Below are 21,195 nucleotides of genomic sequence, written 5' to 3'. Positions count from 1 at the left end.
GACAGTTTATACGCACGCCTGGGTGTAGGTTCTGGAGTGAAGCAAGTTTAGCTCTGTCTGAGCAAAGAAAAAATTAAGTCAGAAAGTCCAACCTCTTTTTGCTTTTAGCAACGTGGGAAAATCATTCAATGTGTGGAAATACACTTCTGTTATCTCGTTAGTTGTATCTTGATGAGGGACAGCTTGCCTATATTGGTCACTTGTGGGAAGTTTCATTGTCAAAACAAAGGCAGAGATGTTTAACCTCCAATTAGGTTTGACTCTAGCTTTCCTAACCTAGCAATTTGTAGTACTAAACTTGAAGATTGCATGGAAACACAGGATTCTATTTACTTTTTATGCAACCTTGGCCTGTTCTTGGTATCTATCTGAGAGTTTTGTGTCTAAACCTGTGAAGTTACCTATGAGGTGGATGTTGAAACTGGGACATGCTGCACAAAGGAGACTTTCAGGCAAACAGTCCAACTGAAGAAGAAGAGCCTGCGGCGGAGGGCGCGTCAGCCCTCTGGGAAGTCAGCTTGAAGTTAACTTCTTTCTGTGTTGTGTCAGCATCGATGACCAGCTGGGCAAAGACGACTGGTTAACTAGGCATTTTACTAGTTTTACACACTTTGGAGGTAATTTAGAAGTGAGGAAGGAGGGGGGAAAAAAGGAGAAAAACAGCCCACACTGTACTGGTTTCAGTGTGATCCCTCTTGAAGCTAGTCAGCTTATATGTATCTGATGTTTAACAGTCCTGGTGAAATTACTCCTGTGCTGCAGTAGGTGCTAACAAAGGCCCTTTTATCCTTTTTCTGCTCCAGTAGAAAGTTATTAGTAATCATTCACTAGCCTTGCTTACAAAAAGGAGCTGCTGTCCTAAGTGTGATGCTGAAATATTTGCAACTGTCTGGGCACCTTTTTCCCTGCTAAAAGACAGGAATTTTGTAATGGGAAGCACACCACTGTCTATTATTTTTGAGAAAACTTAGCCTGTCAGGCAAAAACTGTAAAATATATGTGGCGTTTAGCCACCTTTATTCTTTTAGGCATTTTTTTTTAAGAGCTTGGCAACGTATAATGCATGTTTTGTGGTATTGAAATCTAGAAAGTACAGTTTCAGGCAAAGGACTTGTTTTTCATCTGTTAAATGTATCAACCAAAGATCTTACAGCAATGCTACCGCAAATCCTAAACTGAGGCACTTATTTTAAGAATATTGCTGGAAGGAGGGCCTCAGATTTATAAGGTTTTGATCTGCTTTTCCTAGACAGAGGTAAAAGAAGAATGGTGAGCCTCCCAACGCTGCTTTCGCGTGATACATTTTAGGTGGATGGGTGGGAATGAGAGGCAGAAGGAACAGAGCTCTTGATTGGCTTGCAGGACTCTGCAGTGCATCATTAAGCTATTCACAAATTTTAGCTATATGCCTGTTACTGGGACATTTCATAGTGGGGTGCTGTTGTTGTAAGGTCTCCGGAGAGTTACCTTCATGGGCACACACGGCCCTGTAAGTTCCACAAAGGGAATAAATAAATAAATAAATAAAGCACTTGTCTCATTTTAGCAGTAATAAGAAATCCTGATAGAGTTGTACAAAATAAATCCGAAATGTTTTTCCCCCACTTTGTCTCAGATGCATCTGTCTCAGGTGTTTGCGCAGTTTTCCCATGCTGAGGACGATGAAGTCTTTGTGTGATAATTGGAGCTTAATGCAGACACACATTAATGCAATTCAGGAGATTGCAGTTGTTTTCAGCCACAGCTTGCAATTGGTGTTTTAAATTCCAGTGAGTGGAATAAGAGAGAAGTTATCATGTCTAGTAACTGCAGTTGGCCTTTGCAAAGAATGGCTTGTTAGGAGGCTTTATGATTTACCGAGGCCACAGCTGGCTGCCAGCAGAGCTATAGGAATGTGTTCTCTCTTGGGCCTGGTAGCTCGAGATGAAAAGGATCCAAAGCTGGCACAAAAGCAAATAAATGCTTTGACTTTAAATAAAGCATCATAATTTATAAGAGGCTCTACTTCTCAGTCCCAGTGAGGTACATGGATCAGCTGCAGCCTTTTGAGGTTGAACAGAATTGCCTGCCTGGCTGTACTGCCTTCTGATATCTGCAGCCTACAGATTGGAGAGCATTTTCATGGTTTTGGCTTGGGATTTTTTCTTTATCCGTGCTGCTTTCTTTTCCACAAATCCCACCTCTTCTCTCTCCAGGGCCTTTATGTTGCATTAGCTGCTCTGCTGTTGGATAAGGAATTGTGCCACTGTTTGCACCTGGCAACTCTACAGAGTGATGTAGAGCACTGGGTGCTAATTGCCAAAGACACTTGAAAGGTTATAGGGGCTTTTGATTTGTTTGTTTTTGTTTGTTTTGTTTTTTATATGTTATTTGTTTTTCACTCACCCCATGAATTGTTCCTACAGTAGCAGAATTCAGAGCTGAGAAGCAAACTTGTGGGGAGATGTGCTAATGATGAGTTTAAAAAGAGAAATAAAAAAGTGTGAGATCCTTTGGGGTTTTTTTAGATAGGTAGATAAATACACACATACATAACTATATATATCAGCTTCCCTATTTCTGCAGCTGTTGCTCAACAGTCGGCTGATGAAAACAGTACTTCTGTGGTCTGATGTCTAAGATGAGGAATAGGAAGGAGGCAGATAATTATTAAAAGAGCTTCTGAATGCTTGTCAGAGTGAGAAAAAACGGTTCGGCTTTCCCTTTTTGGTCTTACTTCTCGTATTTAAGCAGCAGTGTTTTCCCCAACACCGCAGCTTTGTTTTGCTTTTCTATTTACTGACTTTGCAGGGCAAAAGAGTTTGGGAGAGAAATAACTTGCCGAAGAGATCCTGTAATTAATATAAACTGCAGGAAGCAAGTGTGACAGATGAGTTGAAAAGGCCTGTGTTCTGTTGCTTATCTCAAGTGACATATGGTCCTAGGAGTACAAGCAAAGGCACTGGCTTGTGCGTTGTTATTTTTTTTCCTTCGTTCCCTCTAGTAGAAGGCAGAGAAGGGCCATGTGTTAACAGAGCAGCGACGTAGGGGCTGAAATAACACTCCTTGAGGAGTGAGTGGGAAATTTAGGGGATTACAGAAGAGCATTTCCTCGTCATTGAGAATCTGTGCCATTTTTTTCTTAGTGTCAGGCTGTGTGAATCGCCGTTGTGATTTTTGAAGTCTAAGAGAAAAAAAATCTTGCAGAAACAAACTATTTCTGAAGCACAGATGTTAAATGATTTTCAGCTAATGTTTTTCATGCTGGCCAAAATAGACTGCAGGACTGCAGTTTTATTCTCAGGCTTCAGTAAAACAGCGAAGTGGTTCAGTTGCTCTGGCCAAAGAAAAGGTACGGTTTGTATAAAAATAAATCTTTAGTTGTATTCTGGAGGTCAGAAACCTATGGTTAGTTTATAGTAATATTAATTGCACTTTTTCCTGTAAACACTGCAAACATGTGGTCTGACATTCAGGAGGTGTAACAGCAATTTATCCCCAGTTTTTCCTAGTTCTGCCAAGAGCTAATCATTTTGATATAAATCTGACAGGAGAAAACTATTTTGGTCACTGTGGCTTCATAGTTTTGGAAATCACCATATTAAGTAGCTCATATTTTAGTAGAACTATTCAGTTGCGGATAAACCTACAAGCCATTTGGGACCCAATCTGGTATATTTTCTCGAGTTATTTCCCAGTTTTCAGTGAGTCTTACTGCTCTTTTAATGAGTGTAGAATATAGCTGTGTATTTAATTAGGGCCATTTGGTTTTCCTTCCTCCTCCCCACCCCCCCACCCCTCCTCCAGTTTTTTTATCTTTCTACTTGTGTTTAGATTTCGCTCATTACCTATTTGTTAGGCAGTCTGTCTTTAAGGGAAACATACACTGAAAACATTATCTTGGTGGTGCTGCTATAACTGGGGAGGGACATTAGCTCCTTGATTAGTTGCTGCCCCATCTCCCAGAGCCACAAACTTCAGAACATGGGACATGGCTTTGTCCAGAGGCATTACCATTTCATATCACCCCTGGCAACAAGCCTTCCTAGCATTTATTTTATACCAAAGCTGGAGCAGGATAATGTTCCTAGGGAGGCAAGGGGAAGAAAAGAAGCCAGAGCTTCTTTTAGCTGACTAGTCAACTGAATATTGACCAACTGTCTTCATGAGAAAGAAATAGATGGTGGTGAATAAGCTCGAGTCTAGTTTTCCAAGAAGCTCAACGATTTTCCCAAATCGATACAGCTCATCAGGCTTCAGAACAAAGGCTGCGGGGGACATGACAGTGATGGAAGCAGCAGTGTGCTCTTTTGTGTACTAAAGCACATGGGCCCATGGGGAAACAGGCCTTCGTTGGTTATTTCAGTGCTTATTCTTCTGTATGCTCTGGGATAGTTTAGATTTAAAATACATTTATTATTATTATGAGGTGGGATGAAAAGGTGGTCTCCCTGATGACCCAACTCAATGGCCTCGAGAGGCTCTCCTCCTCCTCCCCATGTAATTGCAGCCACCTCTCTGCACATCAACAAGAGTTTGCTGTGTGAGGCCGAGCAAAAACCTATGTTTTGCTCATCTCTCATTAAAGGCATAGCAGAGCTCTCTCAAATGAAGGTCGTGGTTGCTATTTTACATAGCCTGTGCTATGTAAGACTTCCCAGTTAAAAGTGGAAAGAAAGGGCATGACATTTGGGTATAGCGCCCCTCAGATTTAGCCTGGTGTTATTCAAAACCCACTGGAAATCTCACAGTTACAAATTAAGCTTGTTTTGCCATGGAAGAGGCTATAATTTATGTGGCTCAAGTAATGCCAACCTGCTTTAGCCACCAGCAGGGCAACATTATCTAAACTAGCAGTTTTTAGCCTTTCAGACCTCTAACCTTTAAGCTTACTGTGCTTTCATAAAGCAGTAAATTAACACACCGCATCGAAGTGTCTCAACGGTTTATGACTGCAGCAGCAGTATTGCATTATGCTTCTTTTCCTTAATGCTGCCCAATCTTCCCAGTTTCACTGCTGTACAGTATTTGTTCAGATAAAGTCCAATGTCCAGGATGACTAATTGCAGATCTGTGCTCCAGATGGTTTGATTACAGGATGTGGTTAAAGCGGCTCTGCAAACATTCAGCTCAGCAGTAGGGCGCTTAAAAAGAAAAAAAAAATCCTGAGTCCTGAGTTTTCTGGCCACCTGACAGTCATTACACCCACAGCCTGGCTGCTCTCGATGTCTGCTGCGTGTGCACCTGCTGGAAAGCAGTTAAGTTCTTGTGCCATGTCAGGCACAGCATATGATTAAGGTAGTAAACAAACTGTGTGGCTACTGGATCAGTATTCAGCACAGAAAGCTTGACTTCATATGCACAATGTGCATTGTTTTATTTTAGATTGCCTCCTTGATGGAAGCAATCAGGAAAATGGGGGGCATTTGCGTTGCAAGCCTTGTGTAAATTTTACTGTGTGGGTTTTATGCCCAGATAGATGGCAGGTGGATCTGGGTTTGATGAGGATCTGGTGGATTATGGGAGGCAAGCGAGTTGCTGCATTTTCTGCAAAAGCAATGGCAATAAAAAAAGAGCTCGAGATGATCTTAAAGTTCCAGGTTTTCACCCTGCTGCTTTTGGTACTTTAAATGCTTCAGTGCAGTTAGAATAGCAATGTCAAGTAGGTATGTGTGGGATTAAGATGTCGACAGTGCCACATGCAGAATTAGATGTGTTTAATGCATGATGGCAGTGTACTTGCAGGTAAAGCATGCACCATGATTTGGCTATGCCAAGGTGCATTAGGATTGTTTGTACTTAGCAAGGCTGACACAAAATTGAATTTAGCTTGCAAATGAATTTGTGTATTGACTAATTGTAAAGACATGAGCACCTGATTTTGCTCTGATTTTATGTCAAGTGATAATACTATGCCTTTCCAATATTGAGAATTGCAGCTCAACCTTGAAGACCTACCGTGTACCACAGGAGTAGTGCGAATTTCCAATATATCTTTTTAATAGTAATCTTGTAAAAATTACTTCAAAGCACAGTATAATTTAGTGAGTCTTGCTTTGGCATCAGCAGAAGTTGTCTAAAATAATGTTCAGCATTAGTAAAGGCAGGAGACAGAACTGTTATGCAAATAGGAATTTTGACTGCACTGATGTTTAAACAGTAGTTTTGATAACTGAAAAGCAAGCAAACAATTCCTTCAATTGGAAGATCATCTTCCACAAATGAGTTACGTACGTATTCAGAAAGCCAGTGTGCAGATCTGCTTTTGCCAAAATTTTGCAGTTACTCTGGGCTGGATTTTCTATTAAGGAAAAAGCTCTCTCTTTCTCATTACAGAAATGAACCCTTACCCACTCACCCTCTCGGATAACTTGTCTTTTGAGTTGCCTGGGAAAATAATCAGCTTTAACTAAAGCGGAATTTTGTAGCATTTGCTCTGATCTGACACCAAAGCAGCTATGCTGTAAACATTAAGTCAGGCTTTCCAGCCTAATTAATTGAGTAATGTCTACTTATATTGGACTCTGAAGGTGTTTATTTTCCAAAGCCAGCTTTTTCAAAAACCGGGTCCTGTGTTGGAGCTATTAATGTGATAATTTGATTCCTAAACACATGATCTCATTTTCAAGGTTTTGAATACAAAGCATAAAAAATCTTGGCTTATGTTTATTGCTGTGAAGAAGGGGGAGTCATGAAAGCAGAAAAACTTCGTGTCTTTTTTAGTCTAGATCCTATGGTCCCTTTAGTGTTGAAAGAAAGAACATCTGCAGCAGCGTGTCTTGGTAGGTGTGAGTAGACCCTTACCAGCTTGAGGTTGCATCTCTTCTATACATCAAGGTAATTAATGTGCACAATATCCTGGGATGGTGCTAAAGATGTCTTGTCACTGCAATTTCTATGTCAAAACTTGTTTTTGTGTTGTTTTCTTTTTATTGTTCATATAACCACTGTAAAGATTTTCAGCACCATTTTCAGGTATGAGACCTACAGGAGATCAATATTATACAGCTAGGACCCTAAGACAGGGCACTGGATAGTATTCATAATTTCAGTCTTGTGTGAATGCACATGTTATGTCTTAAATTGTTTGCAGCACAGAGTTAAATAATTTAATGATAACTTATACAGAACCTCTGTGAATCATTTTTGTTGTTATTGTTAAAGTGCTTTGGAAGGAATCTAGATATCTTTATTTCCAAGTTGTGGTGACATACTTTATTCTCTAAATTTATTTAATAGCAAATAGCCAACGACATTTTTAATGCTGCTCTAACTATTCTTAGGTGTCTTTTTTTTGCCATGAATCGAGCATCCTACCTTGTAGCTCTGAATGTGATGAGTAAAGGAAAAAGCTTATAAAGGTACATCCAGTGTGAAAGAAAACACCAAAATACAGACTCTTTCCTTTCAGAGGCTGACAAAATACCCCTAGGTGATAGAGGAGTAACAGTGTAGGGTATTGGGTAATATCCAGCGTGCACCTTCCCTTTATGTTAAGGCTTTTGTGTATGATTCTGTCTTGGCTAATAACAGATTCGGGGAGAAAACATGCTGGCTAGTCTAAGTGGTTGAATTGTAAAACTTCTAGCTAACGTGACTCTCTTTTCCTGTACTAGATTGTGTTTGATGGTGCTTGAGTGTATGTTTACGGGTCGCTCTATCTGCTCCTCAGTAGTTAGAGTAGCAGATAGAGCCATCAACCATAGGTGGTAACTTTTGCACCACTGGAAAGCGTTCTTGTTCTTGGCTGCTTTGATTTAGGATTTAGTGAGGTTGCCTGAATTGCAGTCCTAGAGTCCTTAAGTATCCTATATTACAAGCATATGATATTTTTTTCTCCCATTTTGCAGTAGTGGTTATTTTGAATAGTTTGGCTTTTATTTATTTATTTATTTATTTATTTTGTCTTTTGTTTTGCTTTTATGTGAAAATGCATTTCAGTATTTGGTTGGTATGAAACCTGTGGGTTCCTCCAACTCTCTCCCCATTTTCCCTGTTGTTGAGACAAAGCTAAAGAAACCCTTATTACAGGTCTTATAGCCTAATGACTTGGACCACCCTCCACGTTACAAAGGTTTCTTATATCTTGATGCGGCCTCGTTGTGGTTTGGTCTTGGTAAGCAATGACACCCGCGTGGGAGGGCCGCCAACAGGTTGGCCGAGGGCTAGCTGCTCTGTGGCTCCGTGCACTGCAGGCTCAGGGGCGCTCCTGCTCCTCGGCGTGTGCTGTCGACTGCTGCAGGGTTACTCATGTGCTACTTCCTGGAAAGAAATCCGAGGACAGAACCTTGTTTCTAAGTAGACTCCCATGAGCTTTTTGCCAAGGACAAATATTTTGGATCAGAGAAATGTGTAACAGGACACCCAGCCTGGATGCAGCAAGGATAGTCCTTCCCCTTCTCTAGCTGCATCTTTCTGTGCTCCTTTTGCACTTTCCAGTGCTTTGGTCTAATTACAGTCTTGGGTTTCCTGAGGTCCTGTCTCCTGCATTACTTCTATTCTTTTGACCCATTTCTACGATAGTTTTGATAAATTAAATGAGATCCCTTTACTGCTTGTGCTGTGAAATCATACCTGTGGCTGAGTGATATGCTTTTCATTAAGGAAAGGAATTTATTCCTTGTGACAGTTACTCTAACACAGCGTGAGGATTAATTTTCCCTCCTACTTGCATATAGAGGCCTCAGCTAAGACCAACAGAATTAATAAGATAATAAATGCAGCAGACTTTAAAGGAGGAGCTTGTTCATGTTTACTTTGAAGTATTGACTTTTTCACACTGGAAGGTCATTTGAATATCTTCTAAGAATTACTGAAATAGTTGTTGATTTCAGCTACTTTTTCTTGTACCTCTCCTTCCTGCTTTCTGTTTTGCGTTCTGTTAACAGTCTGCCCATGGTTCTGCTGCACAAACTGATGAATAACAGTGCACAGAAAGAGGCAAGATATGTTGAGGGAGGATCATTTAGGAATGCAACAACTGCATTAGAAAAAGTAAAGGTGGAGTAGTTACTAAGAAAGGGAAAACAGTGCAGAAACGTGATCTCCCATGGGAGGCGGGGAGCCCTCCTTGCCTCAGAGAGCAGGAGAACGTGGTGAACTGGGGGAAGGTGGGCTGTGTGGCATGGCAGGCTCCAGGGTTGGAAAATACCCATCACTTTGCACCCCTGCTGCCTCTGCAGCGGGCTGCTGGTGTTGGAAGGGGACAGGGTTTGGCCCTGACTGGAAGGTGGTTTTGTCTTGGGTCCCCTAGGCAGTGAGCTCCCCACCCCCCACAGTGTGTGAAGCTGAACCATCATCTCGTCATAACAAAAACTTAAGAGCATACAGGGAATAATTTTCAAAATCTGCTGTTGAGAATTTTCAAGGAAATCCCTTCTTCCCATATACGTCTGCTAACAGCACTTCAAATACTTCCGCGCTGTTAAAAGGTCCCCAAGGAAGTAAGCTGCCAGTTCCATGTTTGCTTTACCTTGGTGCAGCGCAGAGGGAGAGCCTCAGTGCAAAAATTAGAAATCATGGGGGACCCAGCAGGGCTGGAGACACCTTGGCACTGTGTCAGTATTATATCCCTCATGGCGAGTGGAAAAGCTGGAGCTAGGACTCAGGGAGCGGAGAGGAGGAGGCCTGGAGGCTGTGATTTGCTGCCTCTCAGAGACATTTTGCAACGAACATCTTTGCTGGGCTTCTTAAGTGGGGGGGGTCTTGTTAAGTGGGGAGACCGTCCTTTGGTGCCTTTTCCCAAGGGCTCAAGAACAATTTCCTGGTGTTTGCCCCTGGTAGCTAATGAATTAAAGGGGTAAATACATTGCCTCGTCCATGAACATGGTAATAAATTATCTCTGTGAAGCTGAATTTGAGAGGAGTCTGAAAACGCTTGGCTGATCCTCCCCTCCCCCTTTCTCAATTTTATTTAGGACATCATTACCATGTATGCATTTTACACAGATGGTTTGAATAAAGCAATAAGCCTGCCTTAGGTGGGGAGATGTATTTACATTTTAAGAGAAGTCTTAAATGGAAAAGCAATTAAATGACACAATGCATTTTTTTAAAGCAGCTCTCTTTCTAAATATTTATATTTTGATTCCTCTTAGCTTTACTGTAAGCCTGCAGTTTCTTGCTAAATTCCTCCCTTTCCACAGTGGAGAAGGCAAGGCAAGTAACACAAGTTGCCATCTCTCTGGGCTGAGCAAGCCTTACAGTGCCTTCATATGCGTGTGTTTCTGTGTGTTTAGATATATGCAGTTTCAAATAAATAGAAGCATCATTATCATATTGTTTAACGCAAAGCAGATTCCTCTCTGTCACCTCCTGATTTAAACACTGTAGCTGGTCTTCAGTTTATGCTGGCTGGCTGCCAACCGAAAGCAATTATGTGCAATAATAGCAAAATTAAGAGGTGAGTGTTGCCGTTTTACAGCAGGACATGGCAAAAACCATTTCCTTCTGTCAGCTGTATCTTGACGGCACATGCTCGTGCAGTAACACGCCGGCTCCCACGCACACGTTTGCACACACACCCCTATTCCTTCTTGCTCCCTCTCTTTCCTGTGGGTTTCAGCTTGAGGTCACCAAAACCAGAAAAGAGGAAGAGGACCAACCACAGCTTTTGAAAGCGAATGAGAATAAGCTTTCACTTTGTGTATTGAGGGGAAAAAAAACACACACACACACACACAAAAACCCTCCCCTAGTTGTTATTCTGGCTGCGATAATACTTTGTTTTTCTCCCACCGGCAGGTGTTCTGGTGGTAAATGTTACATGGAGGAACAAGACCTACGTGGGAACGCTGCTGGATTGCACAAAGCATGACTGGGCCCCTCCCAGGTAGGCAAGCGCTCTGCGCTGTCCCTCCCCCTCTATCCCCATCAAGAAAATGCACAGATTAATAAAAAAACAACTGGGTGTAATTGAAAACATGCGTCAGTGAAATGAATAATTCTCTGTTCCACACTGGAAAGCAGGGATGTTAGGGTGAGCAGTTTTACTTCCTTTTGTTTGGTGTTTCCAAGAGGGGAGGAAAACCCCTGTGGGATTAAATCAAAGGGGAATTTATTTAAAGATGCATTTTTATAAGTTTGGAAACATTTTCTCTCTGTTGTTCCAATTAGATGCTTTTTTACATTTTTGTGAGCTCTTTTTTTTTTTTTTTTTTTAAATGACGTTCCCTTTGGGACTGCAACGGTCTCGTTTGGAAGAAGAACATCCTTCCTTTAGCGTGGCTGAAGGCTCTGTTATGGGAAGTGGTGTTGCTGCAGTGTTATTTAGTTCAGAGTTCCTGCTGATGACATCTGCTCTTGTTTATATAGGTTTTGCGAGTCGCCAACGAGTGACCTGGAAATGAGGGGAGGCCGGGGCCGGGGGAAGCGGGCCAGGTCCGCCGCGGCTGCGGCCGTACCTGGCAGTGACACAAGCTTCACAGAGTCCAGAGGACTCCAGGGCAAGAACCGCGGTGGCGCCAATGGGAAGGGACGGCGGGGCAGCCTGAACTCGAGCGGGCGCAGAACACCCCCAAACTGCGCTGTGGATGACGTCAAAGCCAGCCCCTCATCCACTAACAAGAGGAAGAATAAGCCTCCCATGGAGCTAGATTTGAACTCCAGTTCAGAGGACAATAAATCAGGAAAACGTGTCCGTACGAACTCCAGAAGCACTCCCACCACCCCCCAGGGAAAGCCTGAGACCACTTTTTTGGACCAAGGCTGCTCTTCCCCGGTGCTGATTGACTGTCCTCACCCCAACTGCAACAAAAAGTACAAGCACATTAATGGACTGCGATACCACCAGGCTCACGCACATTTAGATCCAGAAAACAAACTGGAGTTTGAGCCTGACAGTGAAGACAAAATTTCAGATTGCGAGGAAGCACTGAGTAACGTGGCACTTGAATGCAGCGAGCCAAGCACAAATATGTCCGGCTTTGATCCGCTGAAAGCACCGACATCTCCTTCCCCCATCACCACCCCAGGGACCCCCAAGGGCAAGAGAGAGCTGACCAGCAATGGCCCCAGTTCGGTTATCGGTCCCAAAACTGGCAAGAATTCAGGCAAAAAGAAGGGTCTGAACAGTGAACTGAACAGCCTTCCGGTAATTTCTAACATGGCAGCCACTCTGGACAGTTGCTCAGTAGCAGATGGCAGCTTGCAGACGGAAATGCCCAAGTTGGAGGCTGAAGGGCTAATAGACAAGAAAGGTTTGGGTGATAAAGGCAAAAAAGCTAATAACTGCAAAGTGGATAAAAACCTTTCCAAACTCAAAACGGCCAGGCCCATCGCCCCAGCACCAGCGCCCACTCCTCCCCAGTTGATAGCGATACCTACTGCGGCCTTCACAACCACCACAGCAGGGACAATACAGGGACTGCCCTCTCTAACGACGACTGTTGTTCAGGCTACACCAAAGAGCCCTCCTCTAAAACCTATTCAACCAAAGCCCACCATCATGGGAGAGCCAAGCACTGTCAACCCAGCTCTCGCATCGCTCAAAGACAAAAAGAAAAAGGAGAAGAGAAAGCTCAAGGACAAAGAAGGCAAGGAGACTGGGAGCCCAAAAGTGGATTCCAAGCTGGGAAAGCTGGAGGATTCAAAGGGCTCTGGGAAGGATATATCGGGCCATTTTTTAAAGGATCATCTCAACAAGAATGAGGTGTTAGCCAATGGGCTGACGGAGTCGCAGGAGAGCAGGATGGCGAGCATCAAGGCTGAGGCCGATAAGGTTTACACGTTCACGGACAACGCGCCCAGCCCATCCATCGGCAGCGCCTCCCGCATGGAGTGCAGCAGTCTGGTCAACGGGCAGTCCTCGCTGGCGCCACTGCATGTGTTGACGCAAAACGGGGCAGACAACACGGCCGCGAAAACCAACAGCCCTGCTTACTCCGATATCTCTGATGCGGCCGATGACGGCGGCTCCGACAGCCGCTCGGAGGGCATGAGGTCAAAGGCCAGCTCTCCGTCAGACATTATTTCTAGTAAGGACAGCGTCGTGAAAGGGCATTCTGCAACTACAGCACAGTCGGCTCAAGCAAAAGAGTCCCATTCTCCCTATTACCATGGCTACGATCCCTATTATTCTCCGAGTTACATGCACTCTGGACAGGTCAGTGCCGCAGCGGCCGGGAACAGTAGCACCCCACAGGGGATGAAGATCAAAAAAGAGGTCGAGGAAGAGGCTGAGAAGAAAGAGAAGACCGAGCCGTTGGACTCCAAGAAGAGTGAAACCGGCTCCTCTAATTTGCAGCCGCAGCATCAGTCAGTAATAACACAAAGACACCCTGCACTTGCCCAGTCACTTTATTATGGCCAGTATGCTTATGGGCTCTATATGGACCAAAAGTCCTTAATGGCCTCCAACCCTGCTTACAGGCAGCAGTATGAAAAATACTATGAGGACCAGAGACTAGCAGAGCAGAAGATGGCACAAACTGGAAGAGACTGTGAAAGGAAGAATGATCCCCCCTTGAAGGAAATAGGGAAGGATGATAATAAGCAGAAGAATATCCCGTCTGCTACGATTTCAAAGGCCCCTTCAACTCCAGAGGCGAACAAAAATAACACTAAAATAGGGCCATCAGTCCCTAACAAAGGTGAGGAGACGAGCAAATCACAGATCCTCTCCAATCACCAGCACCAGCTTCAGACTGACAGTTTCAAAGCCAAACAAATGGAAAACCACCAGCTCATAAAAGAGGCTGTGGAGATGAAATCGGTTATGGACTCCATGAAGCAGACAGGAGTAGATCCGACCAGCAGATTTAAACAGGTGAGATCACAGGAAATGCAAAACAGTTGTCCTGATGATTTGTTCTTATTTGCATGAGATTTTGAGATTTTGTCCCCAGTTTTGTTACCGTCTTGTTACCTTCACAGCGAAACAAGTGCAGCCATCCTTTTCTTTATTTTTTTTCTTTCTGGATAGTACTTTAGTCGGTCAATACATCAACAGGCCTTTCAGTAGTCTGAAAAAAGGAGGAAAAAAAATTATCTAGCAAGGTGGTGACAGAATCCAGGCATACAACACGACCAGACTATTTAAAATTACATACAAGAATAAAATAGATTTCTCTTTTAGATGTAAATTCCAAGCAATTTGCTTGGTTCAGAAATGAGGAATTTGAGGCAAAATAAGCAGCTTTCATTGTGAGAGGACTTAAAGTAGATTTGAAACAGTTTGAAGTGTTATGACAGCATTTACTAAAGATGGGTGAGCTGATTCTTTGAAGAGTGGCTTGAAGCTCAGCTCTTTATCTTAACCCAAAGTGACCTTTTCAAAACAGTTAAGTTTCCCTCCTCTCCTCAACCAACTTCCAGCCCCTACCGGCCTACACAATGGATGAAACCGTCTCGCCACTGAAGTCAGTGCTAGTATTGCCATTGACTTCAGTGGAGCTAGGATTTCATCCAGAGGCTCATGCTGACCTTCCTAGATGTTGGATTTCCTTCAGCGGAGGTAATGTTACTGTCTCTGTGCTCAGAGACAGAGCCTCAATGTCAAACGCTTTCATGTTGTGGCGTGCGGTATGTGCTAGACTTCGCCGATGAGGCTGGCTTTCAAGTGGCACTAGGGTCAGGCAAGGGGAGCTGGGAGCTGTAAAGGAAGTGGGATGGTACGGGCCCAAGGAGGAAATTTCTGCTGATTCAAATGAGTATTTGAGCCAGACTGTCTGGGTGTCTAGGTCTGTGCTTATGCTTCCATTGCGTCTGCCATGATGTGTGTGCAATCAGCCCTTGCATAGCCCTTGCATTAAAACAAACAAAAAAAACTTTTCCTGTTTTTCAGTCCTGAGTTGATATAACCTATACACCTACTAGTATACAATGTTTATAAACTGGCCTACATAGTGTATTTTGCAAAAATATATCTTTGATATCCTGTATGTATTCCTTTATCCTTATGGTCCTGATCCTGCAAACACTTGCACGTGTGTCATTTCACACAGTTCAAACAAGGCTGTCTGTCAGGTGCAGGCGCCTGTCCGAATGCCTGGCATTCCACTGATGTGTCAGTGTTTGCAATATCAGAGGCAGCACAAGTATCTTTCCAGCTAGATCAGTTTTTCAGGTTCATCATTCCAGGTAATCTGAGTGTTCTGACATATCATTAGGCAACTTTTGTGGCTCACAGATATTTTTTGCTCTCTAGTGGAAAAATATCTTTGTGGGCTTTAATTAAAATGTTTTATGTGTAGTGTGGTCGCAGAACTTCAATACAATGCAAATGTATTTCATGGTTAAGCTAGTTAAAGGCATGATGGAGGATATAAAATGAAACAATTGAATTGCATTTTGGTAATAGTCTCTTTTTCATGGTAATACTGGTTTGACTTTGACCTCAAGGCAGTCTGCAGCAAGCACACCTCTCCTCTGTGTAATATAGATATGTTATTAAAGCAGTTATTAAAAATGTATTAACCAAAACATGGGAAATATCATATTTCAACATCTAAGTTCAGAACAATTTTTTTTTCTCCTCTGCATTAGGACCCAGATTCAAGAACATGGCATCATTATGTCTATCAGCCCAAATATCTTGATCAGCAAAAATCCGAAGAACTTGATCGTGAGAAAAAGTTAAAAGAAGACAGCCCAAGAAAAACACCTAACAAGGAAAGCTCCATGTCTAGCCTTCCTGTCTCATTAACAAGCATTAAAGAGGAGCCTAAAGAGGTCAAGCGTTCTGATTCTCAATCAGTGGATGAAAGCAAGATAAAAAACGATGACCGAAAGACTCCTGTAAACTGGAAGGACTCTCGGGGTGCTAGAGTGGCAGTTTCTTCACCAATGAGTCAGCATCAGTCATATATCCAGTACTTGCATGCCTATCCTTATCCACAGATGTATGATCCCAACCACCCAGCCTATCGTGCTGTCTCTCCGGTCCTCATGCACAGCTATCCTGGTATGTATGCTGAAACTTGCCTTGCCCACTGGTAAAGATTTACATGCTCAAAAAGCAGTGAAGCCCCTGCATTTTAGTATTTCTATTCATTGCTTGAAGCTTTGCAGATGACATTTGTTTTGCTTGAGCTTACACTAGGGAAAGTCAACATAAGGTGTTCCTCTTATGAACTGTCAGAGATCCTGGCTATGGTTTCCTCAAGCCTTGACAGTTTGCTATTGCTGGTAGACTGACAGATAGTTTATTGCCTATAAAAATATTCTAAGCACTGACTGTCAGAACCATTATAGTTACTATTCCTTTCACTTAAAGAGGACCCATAAATGTCTGGAATGGCTATCAGCTTAGTCCTCTTTATAACCTCCATTCATCAGGGCAAATTAGGCGAAAAAATCGAAGAGCAAAGATACAGTTTGATAGTCATGTGATCCCTTTCTGATGTTGTTTCCTGTCCTGGCCATCCTCTCCTCCCACTTTGATACAATAAAAATGTAAAAACAGTAACTTGATGTGGCATTTATTGTTTACCTGCAGGGGCCTATCTCTCTCCAGGATTTCATTATCCTGTTTATGGGAAGATGTCAGGGAGAGAAGAGGCGGAGAAGGTCAATACCAGCCCGAGCATCAATGCAAAATCAACCACTGAGTCCAAAGCACTGGATTTGCTCCAGCAACATGCCAGCCAGTATCGCAGCAAGTCCCCTGTTGTAAGCATTCATCTGTTGTTACTGAAGAGCTATGAGGAGGGCTAGAGAATATTACTTTAATATGCACATGTAGTCTGGCATTAAGCTGTGAATATGCAATGGTTCTTGAAGTAATTTAAAATCTACATGCTTCCCTGGCATAATTTGGAAGTTGATTCATACAGAAACCTAGACTCAGAGATATCTCTTGGTGCATGGCAGAGTTTGTTGTGGTTAAACTAGAAGGTCCTGTTTAAAAGCAGATAACGAAGTAAGTTCAGTTGGAGATTCAGTTATATCCCCTTATTAGATTAGTAGATTTGTCATGAAGCTATGTCTTATAAAGAGCAGATTCCCAGCATCTGCTTCTGAGTATTCTGTGTTAGAATAAGTACTGTAGTTTTACTTTCAGATAAGTTGGTGCTATGTTTACTTGTGAGCAAGTCCCTGGCTTTGATTCTGTTTTGAAAAGGGCTTTCTTGCTGCTCAAGCAGGTTTGTTCCCTAGTGTACAGTAAAGAGGGCTGAGGACTAATTTGCATCAGCTCTCAGCAGCCCAGAGCAGATGTTCAGGCACTGGCAGGTCAGCCAGGGAGACCAAAAATAGAGGTCAGCATGGTGGCTTCATGACAGAGGGTGTCATCTGAAAATCTGTGCTTTGAAAAACTTCCGGATTATATATAACTGGAATGCTGGAATTAATTGGCTACACTAACTTTGAGCTAGAACAAGTGTATATCTCCAATACACTGGAGAATCAGCTTCATCATCTGAATTTAAAAGCTCACTGACAGGCAATATGATCAAGTGTATTTTGTTTACAATTTACTCCCCTTTAAAATTCTCACGCCAGTTTTCTTTCATGGTTTTATTATCAGCCTGTGGAAAAATCTGCAGCTGAGCGTGAACGGGAAGCGGAGAGGGAGCGAGACCGTCACTCTCCTTTCGGCCAGCGGCATCTCCATACGCACCATCACACACACGTTGGAATGGGTTACCCACTTATACCCGGTCAATACGACCCATTTCAAGGTGAGCAATAATGGATTAGCTTGTCCGGCGGAGTTGTTCCCTGGCGTTGCAAGACAAATGTATGTGAAACATTTTGAATAGAGATCCCCTCATTAAATTAGAAGGGTTTTACAATCAGGCAGAAGGCTTGAAAATTCCTACCAAGGACTAACAGCAAAAAAAACCTTAAGTAAATAGCTTAATTCCTGAGAAATACCAAGTTTTGTTTCCACAACTGATTGTCAGCGCATTATTAAAGAGGTACCAGTTAGGCCATTGTTCACTTGAAAATTTTGAATCCTGCTGCAAACTGACATTAGTCGAGTAAAAGGCAGTAAAAGAAAACAAACCAAACAACCCCCCTTTTATGTAATTAGGGTTGTGTAAGGAATAGAAGAAGTGTAGCAAAGACAAAAGCTTTTTATACAGAACATATTTTATGTACAGGGCATTGCAGTCACGAGGGTCTGAGTTTGTTACAGTTTGAGCTTCTGAAAGAGATCTCTTTGTGTTTTGGCAAATGCAGTGCATGGAGTTGCAGTCAGGGAAAAGGCACCACAGTAAGGCCTGATTCATTCTCCTTGGTTTTATACCAGTCTTTGAGTGGTTTTCTCTAACCTTGGATTCTAGATGAATTAAAAGGATATTTCCTCCCATGGAGTAAAAAGTATGTGCTATCACAATTGACATTAATTCATTACGTTCACTTGGTGCCTCAGCAGCTATTTTTCGTGTGTAAAAGTCTTGAAATTTCTCAGTTTGATTCAGTGATCCCATACGCCTTGTGGGATGCATTATGCTTGTTCAGTAGGAAAACTGTAAAAATGATAAGTTATTATAAAAGTATTGTATTCTGAGCAGCTAGCATGTCGTTCCAGTAATTCACTGTGACTTTTTGTTCTTGTTGTTTCCTGGTACCTATTATTTCTACTGAGCTTCCTATTCAGGAATTTATAAAAACCGTTTAGCACCATGCAGAGCAGTACTTGGAAATAATACAATAAGTCAGAATGCTGTATTTTCTTGTAAAATACCTATTACCAAGGAGAATTCTGTATACTCTGTGCAGGCACATTGGTCATATTGGGCGGGCTGTCTCAACCCTGCTGCCTGAGACATTCCCCTTTTGTGGAGTGTTAAAAGGCATTTTCTGATGGCAGGTTTGTTTTATTTGTTTGCGTTAGGGCTTCTTCCTCCCGTTCTCTGAACACGAAAATCCTTTAAAACCAGAAGTGCATCCACATTCTTTTGTTTCTTCTTTCCTTCAGGATTGACCTCTGCTGCCCTTGTTGCCACTCAGCAGGTGGCTGCTCAGGCATCTGCGTCTGGTATGTTTCCTGCACAAAGAAGGTAAATATTCAGCAAATCTTGAGGTATACATCGTAACATAGAAAGGAGAAAGCAAATCATAGTTTTTATAGCCCGGAGGGCTGCAGTTTCTTGTAAGATACAGGTTTTAAGGAGTGGGGAAAGGGTTGGCTGTGTTTTGAGTCTAATTGTAGTTTGATTCCCATTAAGGTGTCATTTTGTCTTTGATTTGGGTTCTTTAATTATAGCATAGCTTACAAAGGGGTAACAAGTAGCCTGCTTTCCAAGTTTTTCCACAGAATGTATTTTAGGTTTTGCTATTGCTAAGAAACAAAGTGATTATGAAATATAATCAACATGCAAATGATGAAATGTCATGTTCAGTTAAGATCTATCTTCCACCTAGTAAATTGAGGCTTTTAAGTAATTTGCAAATCTCTCAGGTTTGCTGATTTTATTTTCAGCAAGTTTGCTAAAGAGTCCATTACCAGTTGTGTCATTTATCAGGTACACAGGGTTCCCTTGCATTCGCCTCTTAGTTATTTCCTAGGTTGTGAATAAGATTTACTCTTTGACCTCCAACAGGAGTGACACCCTGGGTAATAATCATCCTGTTGTAAGTGAGAAACCCAGTGCACCCATAACAGTAGGATCCCTTTCATCACCTCTGTGTTAAATCTCAGAGAGTTTAATGTGTTATACAGTGCTGTAAAGTTCCGTGGTTATCGGTGTCTTTTGGAAACAAGTGACCATGTAAGACTTGTAGCTTGAATTATTTGAGTGAGAGAGGAAGTTTCTGTCTCTGAAAGAGCCGGCGCAGTGCAGCGTTTCGGGAGTCGGAAGATAAACCCCAACACATTTGTCTGGAGCCTGACCTCTGTGGGGGAGGGACGAGGACAGGACTCGCTGTCTTTGCGGCGTGAGATCAAGTGCTGTGCAGGTCTCGTTTCACAGCATGTCCGAGGTGCAGAAGATGTTAGGGGAAACGCCAGACTTAAACATTCTTCTTTCTCTTTTCAGAGAATGATGAGTTTGGAAATGTACGTTGTCATGTGACTGGATCACATGAGGAAGCGCTTTATTACAGACATCAGTTCCATGGTGTTAATTTGAAATGCCTTAATGGCAGGCAAAAACCAGTCATTTCATTTTTGTAAATCACAGATTTTATCACAGAGTAACAAATGTTGCTGTAACTAGACTTCTGTTTTTATATATATATATATATATGCGTATATATATATATACATATATATATAAAAATATATATATTCTTTACTTTTTTTGTATCAGTAACAAGGCTCGCACACAGGGTCTGCTGCTAAGTTGCAAACCACACAATAATGGGGAATTGTATTTGTCATGTTTAGAACGTGTTAACCACGAAAGGTCGTTTGTTTCTTTTCTTCTTCCCTTTTTTCTCTTTTTTTTTTCTTTTTTCTTTTTTTTCCTTGCTTTCTAATTGTAAATAAATATTGTTATGTATCAGTGTGCCTGAACCTTGCATACCCTTATTTCCTACGAGCCCTCAGAGAGGCTAACTGTGATGACACTTTGGTACAATGTAGATGTCTATTTGGTGGCTCCTATTAAGATGCATCAGTGTAAAATGTTACTGTATTAACTGTTTCATTGTAATTGTGTATTGTGAAAGATAAACATTTGGAAGGCATGGGGATAATAATACCACGATGGGGATAACAGTACCACAAAAACTGTGTTGTACATAATTGTATAGATTTTAAATGGAAAATAATGAGCATCTGTGAATAATGAAATGTCTTTTGATAATCTTGAATGGCAAATAACCTGATAGCCTGCATACCAGAAGACATCTGTGATTGTTCTATTACTTGAATAGTCCTGCAGTCTTTTTTTTAATGTTTACAATTATCCAGTTTTAGAAGAGAGACTTTAATGCCATTGCCTGGTTACTTGTTTTATGCTGTAATCTAGTTTATTTTATGTAAAATGTATATTGAATGCTTTCATTTTTATACCTGCCTTAAATAATTTGGCAATCAGAATAAAGAAAAAAAAAAGTTGTTTTTGTACTTCCCCGGTGTCTGTCTCCACTTGCTTTCCTGGTGCCCGCCCTGAGCACGGCGCCATCAGTGCTGGCAGGGGAGCCGGGACCCTCGGGAGGCCGGCGGCAGCCGCTACCGGAGCCTCTCCCGGGCTGGAGCAGGACCCAAGTCCGCAGGAGCGACTGCGCCGCCTCCGCAGGCTCCAGCAAGGCCCTAATAAGCTTGGTGGTATTAGCAGTACTCAAACCTCTAGTGCCTTTGGTAGCGCAGCTGCGCGCTATAAA

The 21,195-nt window shown here is 42.3% G+C and overlaps 1 protein-coding gene across 5 annotated transcripts in view; it reads left to right on the top strand.

The window, feature by feature from the left end:
• Positions 1-20,935, top strand: part of ZNF608 (zinc finger protein 608) — an 82,719-nt gene extending 61,784 nt beyond the window's left edge. For 2 of the 5 annotated variants that reach the window (XM_088534703.1, XM_088534702.1), the window contains exons 4-10: positions 10,723-10,810; positions 11,293-13,744; positions 15,463-15,880; positions 16,415-16,587; positions 17,444-17,597; positions 18,845-18,926; positions 19,905-20,935. In XM_088534703.1, coding sequence (XP_088390829.1) covers positions 10,723-10,810; positions 11,293-13,744; positions 15,463-15,880; positions 16,415-16,587; positions 17,444-17,597; positions 18,845-18,926; positions 19,905-19,911 — 3,374 coding nt within the window. In that variant the 3' untranslated portion in view covers positions 19,912-20,935. Of the gene's footprint in view, positions 1-10,722; positions 10,811-11,292; positions 13,745-15,462; positions 15,881-16,414; positions 16,588-17,443; positions 17,598-18,844; positions 19,018-19,904 lie in introns of those variants that run through there. The other 3 variants (XM_088534706.1, XM_088534705.1, XM_088534704.1) reach the window with 3 other exon arrangements.
• The last annotated feature ends 260 nt before the right edge of the window (positions 20,936-21,195 follow it).

This window comes from Tinamus guttatus, unplaced genomic scaffold (assembly GCF_059628265.1).
Source record: "Tinamus guttatus ecotype Peru unplaced genomic scaffold, ASM5962826v1 Tinamus_guttatus_pri_ptg000591l, whole genome shotgun sequence".
In the NCBI taxonomy this organism is placed as follows: Eukaryota; Metazoa; Chordata; class Aves; order Tinamiformes; family Tinamidae; genus Tinamus; species Tinamus guttatus.
The sequence above is the reverse complement of the archived record's forward strand: the minus strand, read 5'-3'. Positions and strand labels throughout refer to the sequence as shown.